The 11837-nt window shown below is 38.7% G+C and overlaps 1 protein-coding gene and 1 long non-coding RNA gene across 3 annotated transcripts; both read left to right on the top strand.

The window, feature by feature from the left end:
• Positions 1-1748: 1748 nt before the first annotated feature.
• LOC118810374 (core histone macro-H2A.2) lies at positions 1749-11258 on the top strand. Its single transcript, XM_036574085.1, has 10 exons — positions 1749-1875; positions 3282-3316; positions 3425-3611; positions 3810-3916; positions 8077-8268; positions 8450-8554; positions 8650-8749; positions 9724-9813; positions 9971-10145; positions 10629-11258. Exons 3-10 carry the CDS (start codon positions 3440-3442, stop codon positions 10792-10794), a joined length of 1107 nt encoding a protein of 368 aa, XP_036429978.1. The 5' UTR covers positions 1749-1875; positions 3282-3316; positions 3425-3439; the 3' UTR covers positions 10795-11258.
• On the top strand, positions 3923-7072 carry LOC118810375. 2 transcript variants are annotated; one of them, XR_005007417.1, is made up of 4 exons: positions 3923-4534; positions 5482-5811; positions 5895-6068; positions 6550-7072. It is a non-coding gene; the product is annotated as an uncharacterized LOC118810375 (long non-coding RNA). The 2 variants fall into 2 exon arrangements; XR_005007416.1 differs by having other exon boundaries at positions 3923-5811.
• Positions 11259-11837: the final 579 nt, after the last annotated feature.

Raw genomic sequence — 11837 nt, 5'->3', positions numbered from 1 at the left:
TTTCACAGCTTGCAAAATTGTACACCTGCTAATGTATTTCAAGCTTATTTGGTTTAAATGATTGAGTTAACATTTCACTTTTTAATTCATTGGCTGCACAAGATATAGATTTTAGCCTGAACTAGGCCAGAAAAAAGCACTTTGAATAGGCCTAATTTTCACTTTAACTGGAAGAAGGAAAGCAAGCGATCTGCAATAACTGGTCTCAAAAATAACATGCTGTTTATCTACGCTGCACATTTATCAGAAACACTTAATAACAGGTCAGATTACAAGTTAACCTACTTTTAAACTATATGGTGCAGTATAACTAGATCTAAAATAAAATCTAGACAAGCAAATCACAAATTAAACTCTGATTTATTTCAAACTTTAGGGTCCAATCCACCATTAAAATGTCATGGCCAGTAAAGCTACTTCACACACCTGTTAGCTAGATAAACTATTGATAATGTTTGATAATTTAACTAATCTTCTGGTTGCTGAAATATTGTTGATGTTCCTGAAGCCCTTCAGTCTCTCCCTCACTAATGTGACCACCTTTAATACTCTGTTAAATGAGTCAGATTCTTCCTATACCTTACATTCCTCTCCTTCTCGACTGCCTTCCATCTTGTGCCTTCCACTGACCTGCTACACACATACCACACTTTTCCCGCCTAATGTTGCTCTCGTAAATATGCATGAAATGCAAATGTCATAGTTGTTTATGACAATGTCTGAAATTTAATTTGTATATATGTTTCATACATATACAGAGTAGTTATTATTAGTCAAAACTGAATCATGACTCGTTATAATTCTACATTTAAGATATCAATAATATTATTCTTACTAGTCAAAAGAGAATTCTAGACATCTACAGCTGTATTTTAGAGATACACATCTCTAATACGTGTTATAACTAGTCATAACTAAATTAAAGATATTTTTAATTAGTAATTCTATTACACACACACACACACACACACACACACACACACACACATTTTCTAAGCCGTTTATCCTTCTGGGTCACAGGGGGAGCTGGAATCTATCCCAACAGTCATGGGGCGGAAGGCAGGAAACACCCTGGACAGGTCGCCAGTCCATTGCAGGGCTAATATTTCTAATAGTCAAAATTAAAGTGTACATATCTATAATTTCTATTAGTACAAATGTACAATTACATTTGTATAAATCTATAATTTTATTTTTTATTAGTAAAAATGCAATTATAGATAAGACCGAAATGGAATTCCATGTAACTCAGTGGTAACGTATGACTAGTCAGAATGACATCACTGATGTCATCCCGGCAATATGACTAGTCAAAAAAGTCAAAATTTCATGATGAACGGACCAACAGAAATGGTCCAAAATTACCTGGAAAAAATATTTCTCCATTTACTTCCATTAAAAGTTAAGAGCGTCTTTCCTTGTCCTGTAAAGTTACCTTTTTGGAGATACAAGGTTTTGTTCCGACAGCAGCGATATATACTTGATATTTTGCATAGCAGATATCTGGAATTACAGTTTTGACTAGCAGAAACTGCATTACAGATCTCTCAAATTTGAGTTTATACTAGTAAAAACAGACTTACGACTAGTATCGCTGGTGTCATGTTAGGCTAACACGGCTCGCCGTAGGAGACCACCTCAAATCGAGGGCGAATATACTCGTTTTTAGCCGTTAAGCTCCATTCACGCCCATTAGTTTAGGACTCGCTCTCGGGCGCCCTCTGCCGTTTTCCAGTCATGTTGTTGATATAAAGGGGAAGTGGGAATTGGCCAGGCTCCCCTTAAAACGGCTCTGGTTGTAGTCTTTCTTTTTTTTCTTTTTTTAAGGAAGAAGAGGGACTCCAGCATAAGGACGTAGAATACGGACAAATAAGAGTAAGAATTCTGCGTCGTCAACATAAATATGTTCCTTTTATATGTGGCGGTAGTATGTGACAACAGGTAATGTCCACAAAAATACAACTACGATAAAACGTTTGCAGCGGAGCGGCTAGTTGCACCTCTCCATTCCCGCTCGCTCGGCTCGGATAAGCTGTATCCTAGTGTACACAGCCGAGTGGAAACAAAATGGCGGTTACTACATGGGTGGAGTGGCTTTAAACCATAGGTTACAGCCTGTCGTTCGACCTGGCGCTTTGATAAAACGGCAGCACGCCGCGTTCGTGGCCATGTAAAGCGGCGAAGTTCCAGACGAGGCCCCTTCGTGTGCTCGTCTTCTCCTCCACGTCGCCCACGTAGCCGCTGCAGCTCGGCGGTAGGCACAGCAGCAGCAGCAGCTCTCGGTGTAGAAGCGCGGAGGAGGCGGGTCTGTGTTTTCACATTTCTGTCGTGGGAGACTGCATCACTGTCCGTTTATATTTGCTTGTGGTTTGTATTTTTTAAGGATGCACGATGCCTTTAAGCGTTGCTTGGTGTGCGGGGTCGCTGCGGTGTGAAATGCTCGTAAATGCCCGTTTCTCACTCGCTGGAACCTCAGAGCCATAAGCCTCCATTCGCTTGTTGTTCCCTCAGCGACATAATGTTTGAAATTTCGAGGAGCAGCGCTGATCGTGTTACGTCAAATGCAGAAATAACGGTTAAGCGTCATGGTTCGACGATTGCAGACTCCTATGCTTTGCATGGTGTTATGAGCAGCGTGAAGTCTGAATTATGGATCGGCCGACATACATGATAGCTGATAGCGAAAGGAGTGTGTTCGTGGAAGACTAGACCCAGTCCTGTTATATGAGACATTTAGTGCACAAAGATGAATGTCATGTAGAGAGAGATCAGTTCCTGACATGCATGTCTTTTTTGATGGCTCGTTTTTTTATTCTTTCGTGTTTAAAATCATTGTGGCGTTAGGGATGGCGATATTGCAGGAATACATCACGATACTTCAAGGCACGATACTTGGACAAGTTGTAACAGACAACAAAAAGAAGCAATAATGGCATGTTAAATAAATATGAAGACACTGCTTTTATTCAGTGTTGTACACAACTACTACACTAAGTTAAATTCAGTTAAAAGGGCTAATTATGCTCTTTTTAATGAAACGGGCCGTAAGTCAGTGTTTTTAAGTGCTGAGAGTATCCAAGGTATGTTCAGAAAAAGAAACTTGTGACGTAAATTATTGTCATAATTTGTCAGTGAATATGTTCTTATTGCCCTACCTCTAGTGACGTTTATTTGTCATGGTTTGTGTTGACAAAGAGGCTTGATTTTTCTTCCCATTAAAAATATTGCAGTCATATTCTGACCAATAAAACTTGTTTAACTGTGTTTGTGTTATACTGTAGGTAATTCATCCAGTCACACTGTGAGCCAAGAGAAGGTGAGGACACCGCATTGCTATTGTATTTGCTTTGCTATTGAGTCTGCCTTTATCAAAATGTTTTATTATATATATTTTTTTACTTATGTATGCTGTTTGTATCATTAGTGCATCTGAAGCAGGATGTCGGCCAGAGGAGGGAAGAAGAAGACCACCAAACTGTCCCGCTCAGCTCGGGCGGGGGTCATTTTTCCTGTTGGGAGAATGAAGAGGTACTTGCGTACGGGCACCCATAAGTACCGCATTGGCATGGGCGCTCCTGTATACATGGCAGCTGTCATCGAATACCTGGCAGGTGAGGCAGCAAAGCATCATTTCTTTGGTTACCACATCTTTAATAGCTGTAAACACAGTAGCTGACCCAGCCCTGGATGTTCTCATATATATGAGAATTCAATATAGAGTGAGAAATTTGGTATGATATGAAGAACCTCTTATGGTTATTACATAACTACCATATTTATTTATTTATTTTTTGTGTTTTTTTTCCCAGCTGAAATTTTGGAGTTGGCTGGTAATGCAGCACGAGACAACAAGAAAGGCAGAATTACTCCTCGGCACATCAAACTAGCAGTGGCTAATGATGAGGAGCTCAACCAGGTATGATAGCGCTCTACCACTCTCTTCTGTATTGCACAGAAGTGGAAGAATTGCCATAGCATAGCATTTCAGTCACCTGGAAAAACTGCAACACAAAACTCTCCTCATCCTTTTTCATTGGGAAGGTGAAAACAAGGAGAGGTCATTTTAGTTATTTCAAAGTTTTTTAAACGTTTCACTCCAGGGGTGTGAGCCAAAGTGATAGACTGTCTTTGGATTGAAGGTTTGAAATATTCATTTAACACTTAATTTGGACATGACCAATTGAATTCCACTCTATTCAGTTATAGACTGAGATTGTGTAGTCACGTAGTAGTTAAGATAGGCTTATGTGTAGCTTGTGATGGAGAACTTGCGATGTAAGTGAGTAACTACACAGCAAAAAGTTAAAATTCAGGGTTAAACATTTCAGGTTGATTTCCACTACCCAAGGTGCAATTTTAACACATTCAGATTTAAATGGCATTCAGTGTTGGAGTTATTTGACAGAGTTGATCGGATCAGTGTTAACCCATCGCTGCAGAGATGCAATTAAACTCCAGCCACGCATTTCACTTCTTCGGTTGGAGACAAGGAGACACATCAGCAGCATTTTCCTCCTCTTCTGCAGTTTATGCGGTAAGTGTAATACATTCAGTCTTACTGAGACACTTATAAATTGATGCTGTGAAATGCTGTTCGTACAATGAAATACCTACAGAGAATATAAGCTTTACAAAGCCTTGTCTGTTGCCAGGACTGAACAGCAAATGTGTGGAGGTGATTAGCTAGCTAACTAACTATTAGTTACCGTTTTCAGCTTTATCAGTGATGATTTACCAACTCACATGCAAGCTCTAAGTGATGAAAATAAAGCTTTGTTTTCTACTAGTGTTGGGTGGTGTCCCCTTTTTGTAAAACCTTAAAAACCATCTCAAAAAATGACTGCGGTTTATGATATTGCCATCTATTGATGCGGTCTGTAGATATCATCTATTGAACAACTGTGATAAATGTTAAACAGTGCTGCTAACTACGAGAGTGGAGCTGGTTAGTGTTAGCTTTGCAAGCATGCTAACAGCTCTGACCATTACAGAACATGTTCTATTAAGGCCAGCTAAAGCACTGACACAAGTTTAGATGATCAAAAAAAAAGATTAAAATCTGAGAGAGTGAAATCGAGCAACAGCTGAAGGGACAAAAAGGCAAAATTAAACCTGTTCTTGGTGTTTGGATCTGTAGCCTGTAGCTACCTTAACGTTAGCTTTGTGGGCAGGCTACAGACCCAAATAGTACAGGCTTGATTTTGGAAATTGGTGCTATGTTGACACAAATTTAGATGATAAAAATGTTTGAGACTAAAGCAATCAAAGAAAAGTATGCTCTTGGGGTAGTGACGCTGTTCCCTTCCCTCAAGGGTTCATATTCCAAGAGAGGCTGTGTAATAATCATTATTGTTTGCATGATGCCTTAATGTCATACTTTATGCATGTTGCAACACGAAGCCGTGTGCATGACACTGAGACTTGAATTCTCTGAGATTTGTTGTGAGCTGAAGATGACAATATATTTTTTTTCCATTTCAGGAACATTTCAATGGTGCTGCAAGCAACACAGGATACATTGCCTAGCATCTGAAAACAGTCCAAGGAAGATTCATCGAGGATCTGCACTGCCACCAAATAGCCGTATTGGCTTTTCTCCAGGAGGCCCAAATTTCCAAAGGACTGTTAATGTTGAAAGGCAGCTTGAAGGGGTTGCCTGCCATGTCTTTGCTCAACCATACCACAGACAATTCCCTGATTTTTCAGAAGATGAGAGAGACCTTTCAGCTCCATCAAAAGCTAGTTAATGACCCAGGTAGAAGTTCTGGTGTCCTCTCCACTTTCCCAAGATTTCTGGGTACAAAAGGATTGGTAAGTTTGGATTGAGATGTTTAGAATGGCCTGAAATTTCAAAGTATTGCCTGTGGTAGTAGTTTAATATATTTTTTTTTAAGGTGGATAAAGACTTGATTCTCCTATTTGATGACACGTCCTTCAGGGTGCTTCAGAAATGGGACGTGTTCTTCAAGCCAAATGACGTAAAAGAGTCTTAAGTGGCTCACTTTAACACTGCGTCACTTGTAAGTCAGCAGAAAGTCCACCAGGAAGTAATCTTGATGAGGCAACAAGTGAGTTGTATTTGTTTTGTTTGTTTTAAAGCATTTGCTATAATTTCAGCTACGGTTGCCTTAACTTGTTGATGCATTTGAATTGATTACCATGGGCTTCTAAAGAACACAATACATCTTCTACAACTCGTACAAAATGTAGCAGCACAGATCCTAACAGCAATAAAACAGAGAGCTCGTGTCACTCTCATTTTGAAAGAATTGCACTGGCTACCTGTATCATTTAGGATAGATTTTAAAGTTCTGCTGCTAGTGTTTAAGGGCCTGAATGACCTAGCTCTCTCTTACATCACAGAATGTCTGTCTGTCTGTGTTCCAGCACGTGATGTTAGATCTGCAGATACTGGCCTTCTGCATATACCTTCAGTAAAATACAGAAAAATTGGAATGACTCTTTTTGTTATTCTGCTTCTAAACTGTGGAACTCAGTTCCATCCTTATATTAGACAGTCATCACATCATTCTTGTATCTAATTTTCAGTGTCCTTATCTTGACGCTAGTCATGCGGCAGTTTGGAAGAGCATCTGCGCAACCAGCATGGTCAGCAGCTGTACCTTCTTGCTGTTGGGCTTCAGAAGAGCAAGATTGACAGCTTCTGTATCACCATGGATAAGCATCTCATCCCATGCCAGGCAGACCGCTCCCTTGGGGCATTCGATGAACTTTTCAAAGCATGTTTTGTGCTTAATTTGTCTTGCGATGGTGCACTAGTGAACAGAAGAAGACATACCTGTTTTTTGTCAAATTTGTGATATACTTTTGGTTGAAGATCATGTTTTTGAATTTTGATTACCATCATCACACATTCAGAGTATCACAAAGTGAGGAAAGGGGTGTTAATAAAATATCTGAGCTCAAATTTCATAAACCGTTTTATAATCGAAGTTCATATGATGTTGAAAAATGAAAGTTTATACATAATACCTTCATTCACAATGTTTTAGTTCAACTGTATGAATGACTGCAAGGGAGAAAAGGCAAAAATAAACGTTATTTTTGAAAATTATTGTTTCTTGGAATTCATTCTTCTGTTTAATTTGAACATGTTTCAGTGTAGGTATCTTGATCATGAATACTATAGAGCAAATAGTAAGAAATGTATTGCAGAGTAGTGTTTGTATTTTACTTTAGCGTTACTTTAACTCTGATTTACAAGTTAAAAAAGCAGCCCTGACAGTCTTAAATGTTTAACTATTTTTAAAGTGTTAATTTAACTTTGGAGAGGGGAGCTATATAAACCCTGAAAAAATGTTGAAATCAACTGTGCGAGTTAATTCAACACTGGACTTTTTGCTGTGTAATGTGTAACATATGGCTGGAGACAAGACCTTTGTATTCTCAGAATTCTTTATTCTCACTTAGAGACACAAATGCAAGCAGAGCATACAAGTATGTTGACTAAGACCTAAGTGTTCCAGCCTTAGAGATTGTATTAATAATGAATTATTTCTTTGTTACATGGTACAAGGAATATCAGGTGGCCGCTGATATTTTGCTAAGGTCACTCTAATATCAGGTATCAATCCAGATACGTTGTATTTTGTCGCTGTTGGAACAATACCTCGATACTAACAAACTGCAACTTTTCAGACATTTTTTAAGATATTCTTAGTTTGTTTATAATAGTAGTTATCGTAATGTAGGTATTGTACTGTAGGTATTGTACTGTTTATAATAGTATATTGTAAAAATAATTTTTGACTATTTCTGTAGGGCCATTCATTATGAAATTTCTACATAACGTAAAAGGCTGATGGCATTTCTAAATTGTGGAAAAACACACATTAAAAAAAAACTACCAAAAAATGGAGATACAAGGTTCAGTCCCGACAGCAAAGACATGCTGGATTGTAGAAAACTCCATAAGGCATTCAGTATTGTATTGACTACACAGACAGATAATAGGTGCATGAGTAAGTGCTGTCCAACAGCTAAAGCACAGCTACCATGTATGTATTCTTTTACACAAGATGTTTTCTGTTTTTTTATGTTAATTTTTTTGTGCAGCTGCTTAGAGGGGTGACTATTTCAAATGGTGGTGTCCTGCCTCGTATCCATCCTGAGCTGCTCTCTAAGAAGAGAGGAGGGAGGGTGAAGGTTGACACACAGGTCTCGGTCCCAGAGAAGACGGAGAAACAGGTCAAGAGCAACAAGAGATCTGGCAAAAAGGGCAGAGGAAAACCAGGTCGCAAACCCAGGGTCAGTCCACTGCTGTCTTCTTCTGTGCCAAACTGATCGTGTATGCATGTTTACTAATATATGCAGTCACACTGTTGATTTTGTGATTGTTTTAATCCTATTTTTGTATGGAATTTATGAGACTGTTGTATCTTGGTTAGAACACATTTCTCTTTTTTTAATGTTGGCTTTGTGTATGTAGAAGAATACAGAGAATGACAAAGAGGCATCCAACTCGACAGTGGATGATGGACCAGGAGAGGGATTTACTGTTCTCTCAGCAAAGAGTTTGTTCCTCGGACAAAAGGTGTACATTAGATAGTGCCCCTCTTATTCACAGTGCATTTCATTTATGTTTATGGGTGGCCAGATGGGACTAATGTCTCTTATTATTTGTACCAGTTGTCTCTTGCAGAGAGTGAACTCAGCAAAATTGGATCCATCAAAGTGGAGGGAATTATTAATCCCACAAATGCAGACATTGATCTGAAAGATGGAGTTGGTAAGTGGACTACAGCAGGGGGATTTTTATGACATTTGTGAGGACTTTATAAAATGTAATGAATATTGGCTACAAAACATAGCTGTTCCTATGCATTGCTATTATTGACTGATGAAACTAATTATTGTAGCTAACTAATAGTAATAACCATTTATAAAACACTTTTTGTACCATTGGCAGCTTAAAGTGCTTTACGGACATGTGATAAAGCTTATCATCAATAAAGGAAAATTTGAGTATTAGTCATATAAGGCAATGATGTAGATAAAATTAGTGTTTCTTAAAAAGTGTGCACTGAGCTTGACTGTCTAATAAAAGGTGGAATTGAGTTCCATAGTTTAGATGTGGCTTTTTTTAGGAAGCCCAGTAAAAAGAGCATTTTAGTAATCACCTTTGCTTGTAACAAATACATGAACAAGACATGAGACAAATACATGAAAAAGGCTGTGAGACAAAAAAGTCTGAACTTTAGCAATATTCCTTAAGTGATAAAAAGGTACTTTCATGACAGCATTTACATGCAGGATAAAAACCGAGCTCAGAGTCTTAAAATAACGCTCAGGTTTCATTCTTTAGGTTTGGAAAATGAAGCAAAACAGCCTAGCTTCTCACAAAGCATCTTTTTCTGAATTTTAGTACCAGTGATCAGTATTTCAAGTTTTTCTCAATTTAGTTGTAGAAAATTTTGTGATATCCACAGAGGAATATGTGCCACACAACTAGTAAGCCTGTCAACATTCTTGATTTTCAGAAGGAGTGGAAATGTATAATCTTGTGTAAACATAGTTATAAAAATCGATCATGTTTCCTGATGATGTTACATGGAGGCAGTGTGTACAAAGAGAAAAGTTAAGGCCCTAAAACTGAACCTTGTGGGACACTAGAAATGTTACATGTTTTATATATATATATAATCCGTGTTGACATGCTCTTCATTATCAGTGTTATCACTGCTTACCTACTGTGTGGTACAGGTAATGCCCTGGAGAAAGCTGGGGGGAAGGATTTCTTGGATGCTGTGAAAGAACTGCGGAAAACACAAGGCCCTTTGGATGTTGCGTCAGGTACAGTTTTGTGCATCCTGTAATACTTTTACAGTGAGAGTGGGAGTGTACTGTGTATGTATTTCCCATTGGGTTGAGGTCAGACACTGTAATTCAAGGTATCCAGTTATTGTTTTCTCACTTCAACCTGTTATGCCCTTTTCTCCTTCAATCGCAGTCGCGGTTAGCCAGGCCAGTGGGATGGCAGCGCGTTTCATCATCCACTGCAACATCCCGCAGTGGGGCTCAGAGAGGTGTGAGGATCAGCTGGAGAAGACGGTAAAGAACTGCCTCTCTGCTGCAGAGGAGAAGAAGCTTAAATCCGTGGCCTTCCCATCTCTGCCAAGTGGAAGGTGAGTTTTTGGTGATTTCTAACACATACAGACAAGGTTTTTAAACCTTTTTATTACCAGGTAAGTAACACTGAAGATTTTTAATGCACATCTAGACAGAGATGACTAGGATCACTGGGGTTGCATCTGTAGAGTAGTCTTGAGCACTGGGTGATGCAGTATCGCCTGGACACACAATCAGCCCTGTCTTGTTTTTCTAGCTAATAATAGCCGCATAACGTGATCAGACGGTGAACTGTGGATTCTAACAATGAGTAATGTACATTGTGAACGGCTACCCAGTTCATAATAGGTTGCTTGTAAAACGATCAACAACTCTAGCTGCTAGTACGAAGCTCTAACTACTGAGCGACCAGGTTGTTCTCTACCTTCATTCATGAGGGCAAACACCACTGTTTCCTGTGGTAAAGTGGTAAAGTATTTATTGCATTGCAACATTCTTAGCTAAACATCATCTTTTATTTATCTTTCACTCTCTTTCAGAAATGGTTTCCCAAAGCAAACTGCAGCCCAAGTGATACTGAAGGCCATTTCAAACCATTTTGTTTCAGCAACCACCTCCTCATTGAAGAACATTTACTTTGTGCTGTTTGACAGTGAGACCATTGGGATATATCTGCAGGAAATGGCCAAGATGGATAGCAAGTGATGACCATCCAGCAGTTGTGTTGTTCGCAAGTTTCATAGTCCGGATGCTAGACTGTCAGTTTTTATCAGATAAATTATCTGTACCAAATCATGAAAATAAAGTAAACTGACGGGCATTAGCATCCAGGCTATCAGCAGCAGTTGGTTTTCTTGTGGGTATAATTGGACTGAAGGTACTGTAGGTATAGTCAGAAAAGAAAGTGTATAAACAAGGGTGTTTGTGAGTGAAGTACTGTACGCGTTTATGTTACACTGTTCTCCTTTATGACACTCATTTAAAGTAGAAATTAATTTTTGCTGTTTCTGTTTTTAGACTGATCTTGTTTTTACATTCCATGTTGTACAACAACTTTTGACCATTGTTTTTAGCTAGATTTCCTGTGTAGTTTCTGATACAGTTAGTTTACTAAGAAAAAAAGTGTTTCTCATTCTGATTTGAAATAAAACCAGATGTTTTACACCGTATTTCAGGTGTAGCAATTGTGTCCTTCATAACTGAAGAAGTTGTCTTTCTAACTAAATCTGTTAAGTGCTGTGCAGAAAACTGATTTAGAGGTGTCAACCCACAGTCCCTTGTGAGTTCTCAACAGTAATGCAAGGGATTGAGAAACACCAACACTCAAAATGGAAACCCATGCACATCTGGCCAGCACCTGGTACAGTTCAAACTATTTAAATGAGGTTTTAATACAGGCAATTTGAAAAGATTGTCACGTTACAGTAAATCAGGCAGGAAGCATGCAGACATAGATCAGTCATGAAAGAAAGAAGCGGTATATATGCTGTTTCTAATGACGAACAGAAGGAACTAAAGTAAAATTCATTACAGATGTAATAATTTGAGAGGACCTCTGGTGTTTTTCAGTCTAAGCCCTACCTACTGTATCTGTCGATTACCACAGCCATTTTTCAATGTATGAAACAGAAAACCTGTTCACTCTAAACACTCCAGCACCTGACAATAGGCTTTTGTTATAAAAGAAACTTCTAAAAGTATGTTTCTTGTTCTTTTATTGCATCTATAATAAAGGTAGTACTACTGCG

Source organism: Colossoma macropomum, unplaced genomic scaffold (genome assembly GCF_904425465.1).
Source record: "Colossoma macropomum unplaced genomic scaffold, Colossoma_macropomum, whole genome shotgun sequence".
NCBI lineage: Eukaryota > Metazoa > Chordata > Actinopteri > Characiformes > Serrasalmidae > Colossoma > Colossoma macropomum.
The sequence above is the reverse complement of the archived record's forward strand: the minus strand, read 5'-3'. Positions and strand labels throughout refer to the sequence as shown.

Bases quoted from the DNA above. Each gene is read 5' to 3' on its own strand.
- LOC118810374 (XM_036574085.1), top strand. From the start codon at position 3,440: ATGTCGGCCAGAGGAGGGAAGAAGAAGACCACCAAACTGTCCCGCTCA. The intron at 8,269-8,449 runs GTCAGTCCACTG...TTGTGTATGTAG, and splicing joins AACCAGGTCGCAAACCCAGG to AAGAATACAGAGAATGACAA. The intron at 8,750-9,723 runs GTAAGTGGACTA...TGTGTGGTACAG, and splicing joins TGATCTGAAAGATGGAGTTG to GTAATGCCCTGGAGAAAGCT.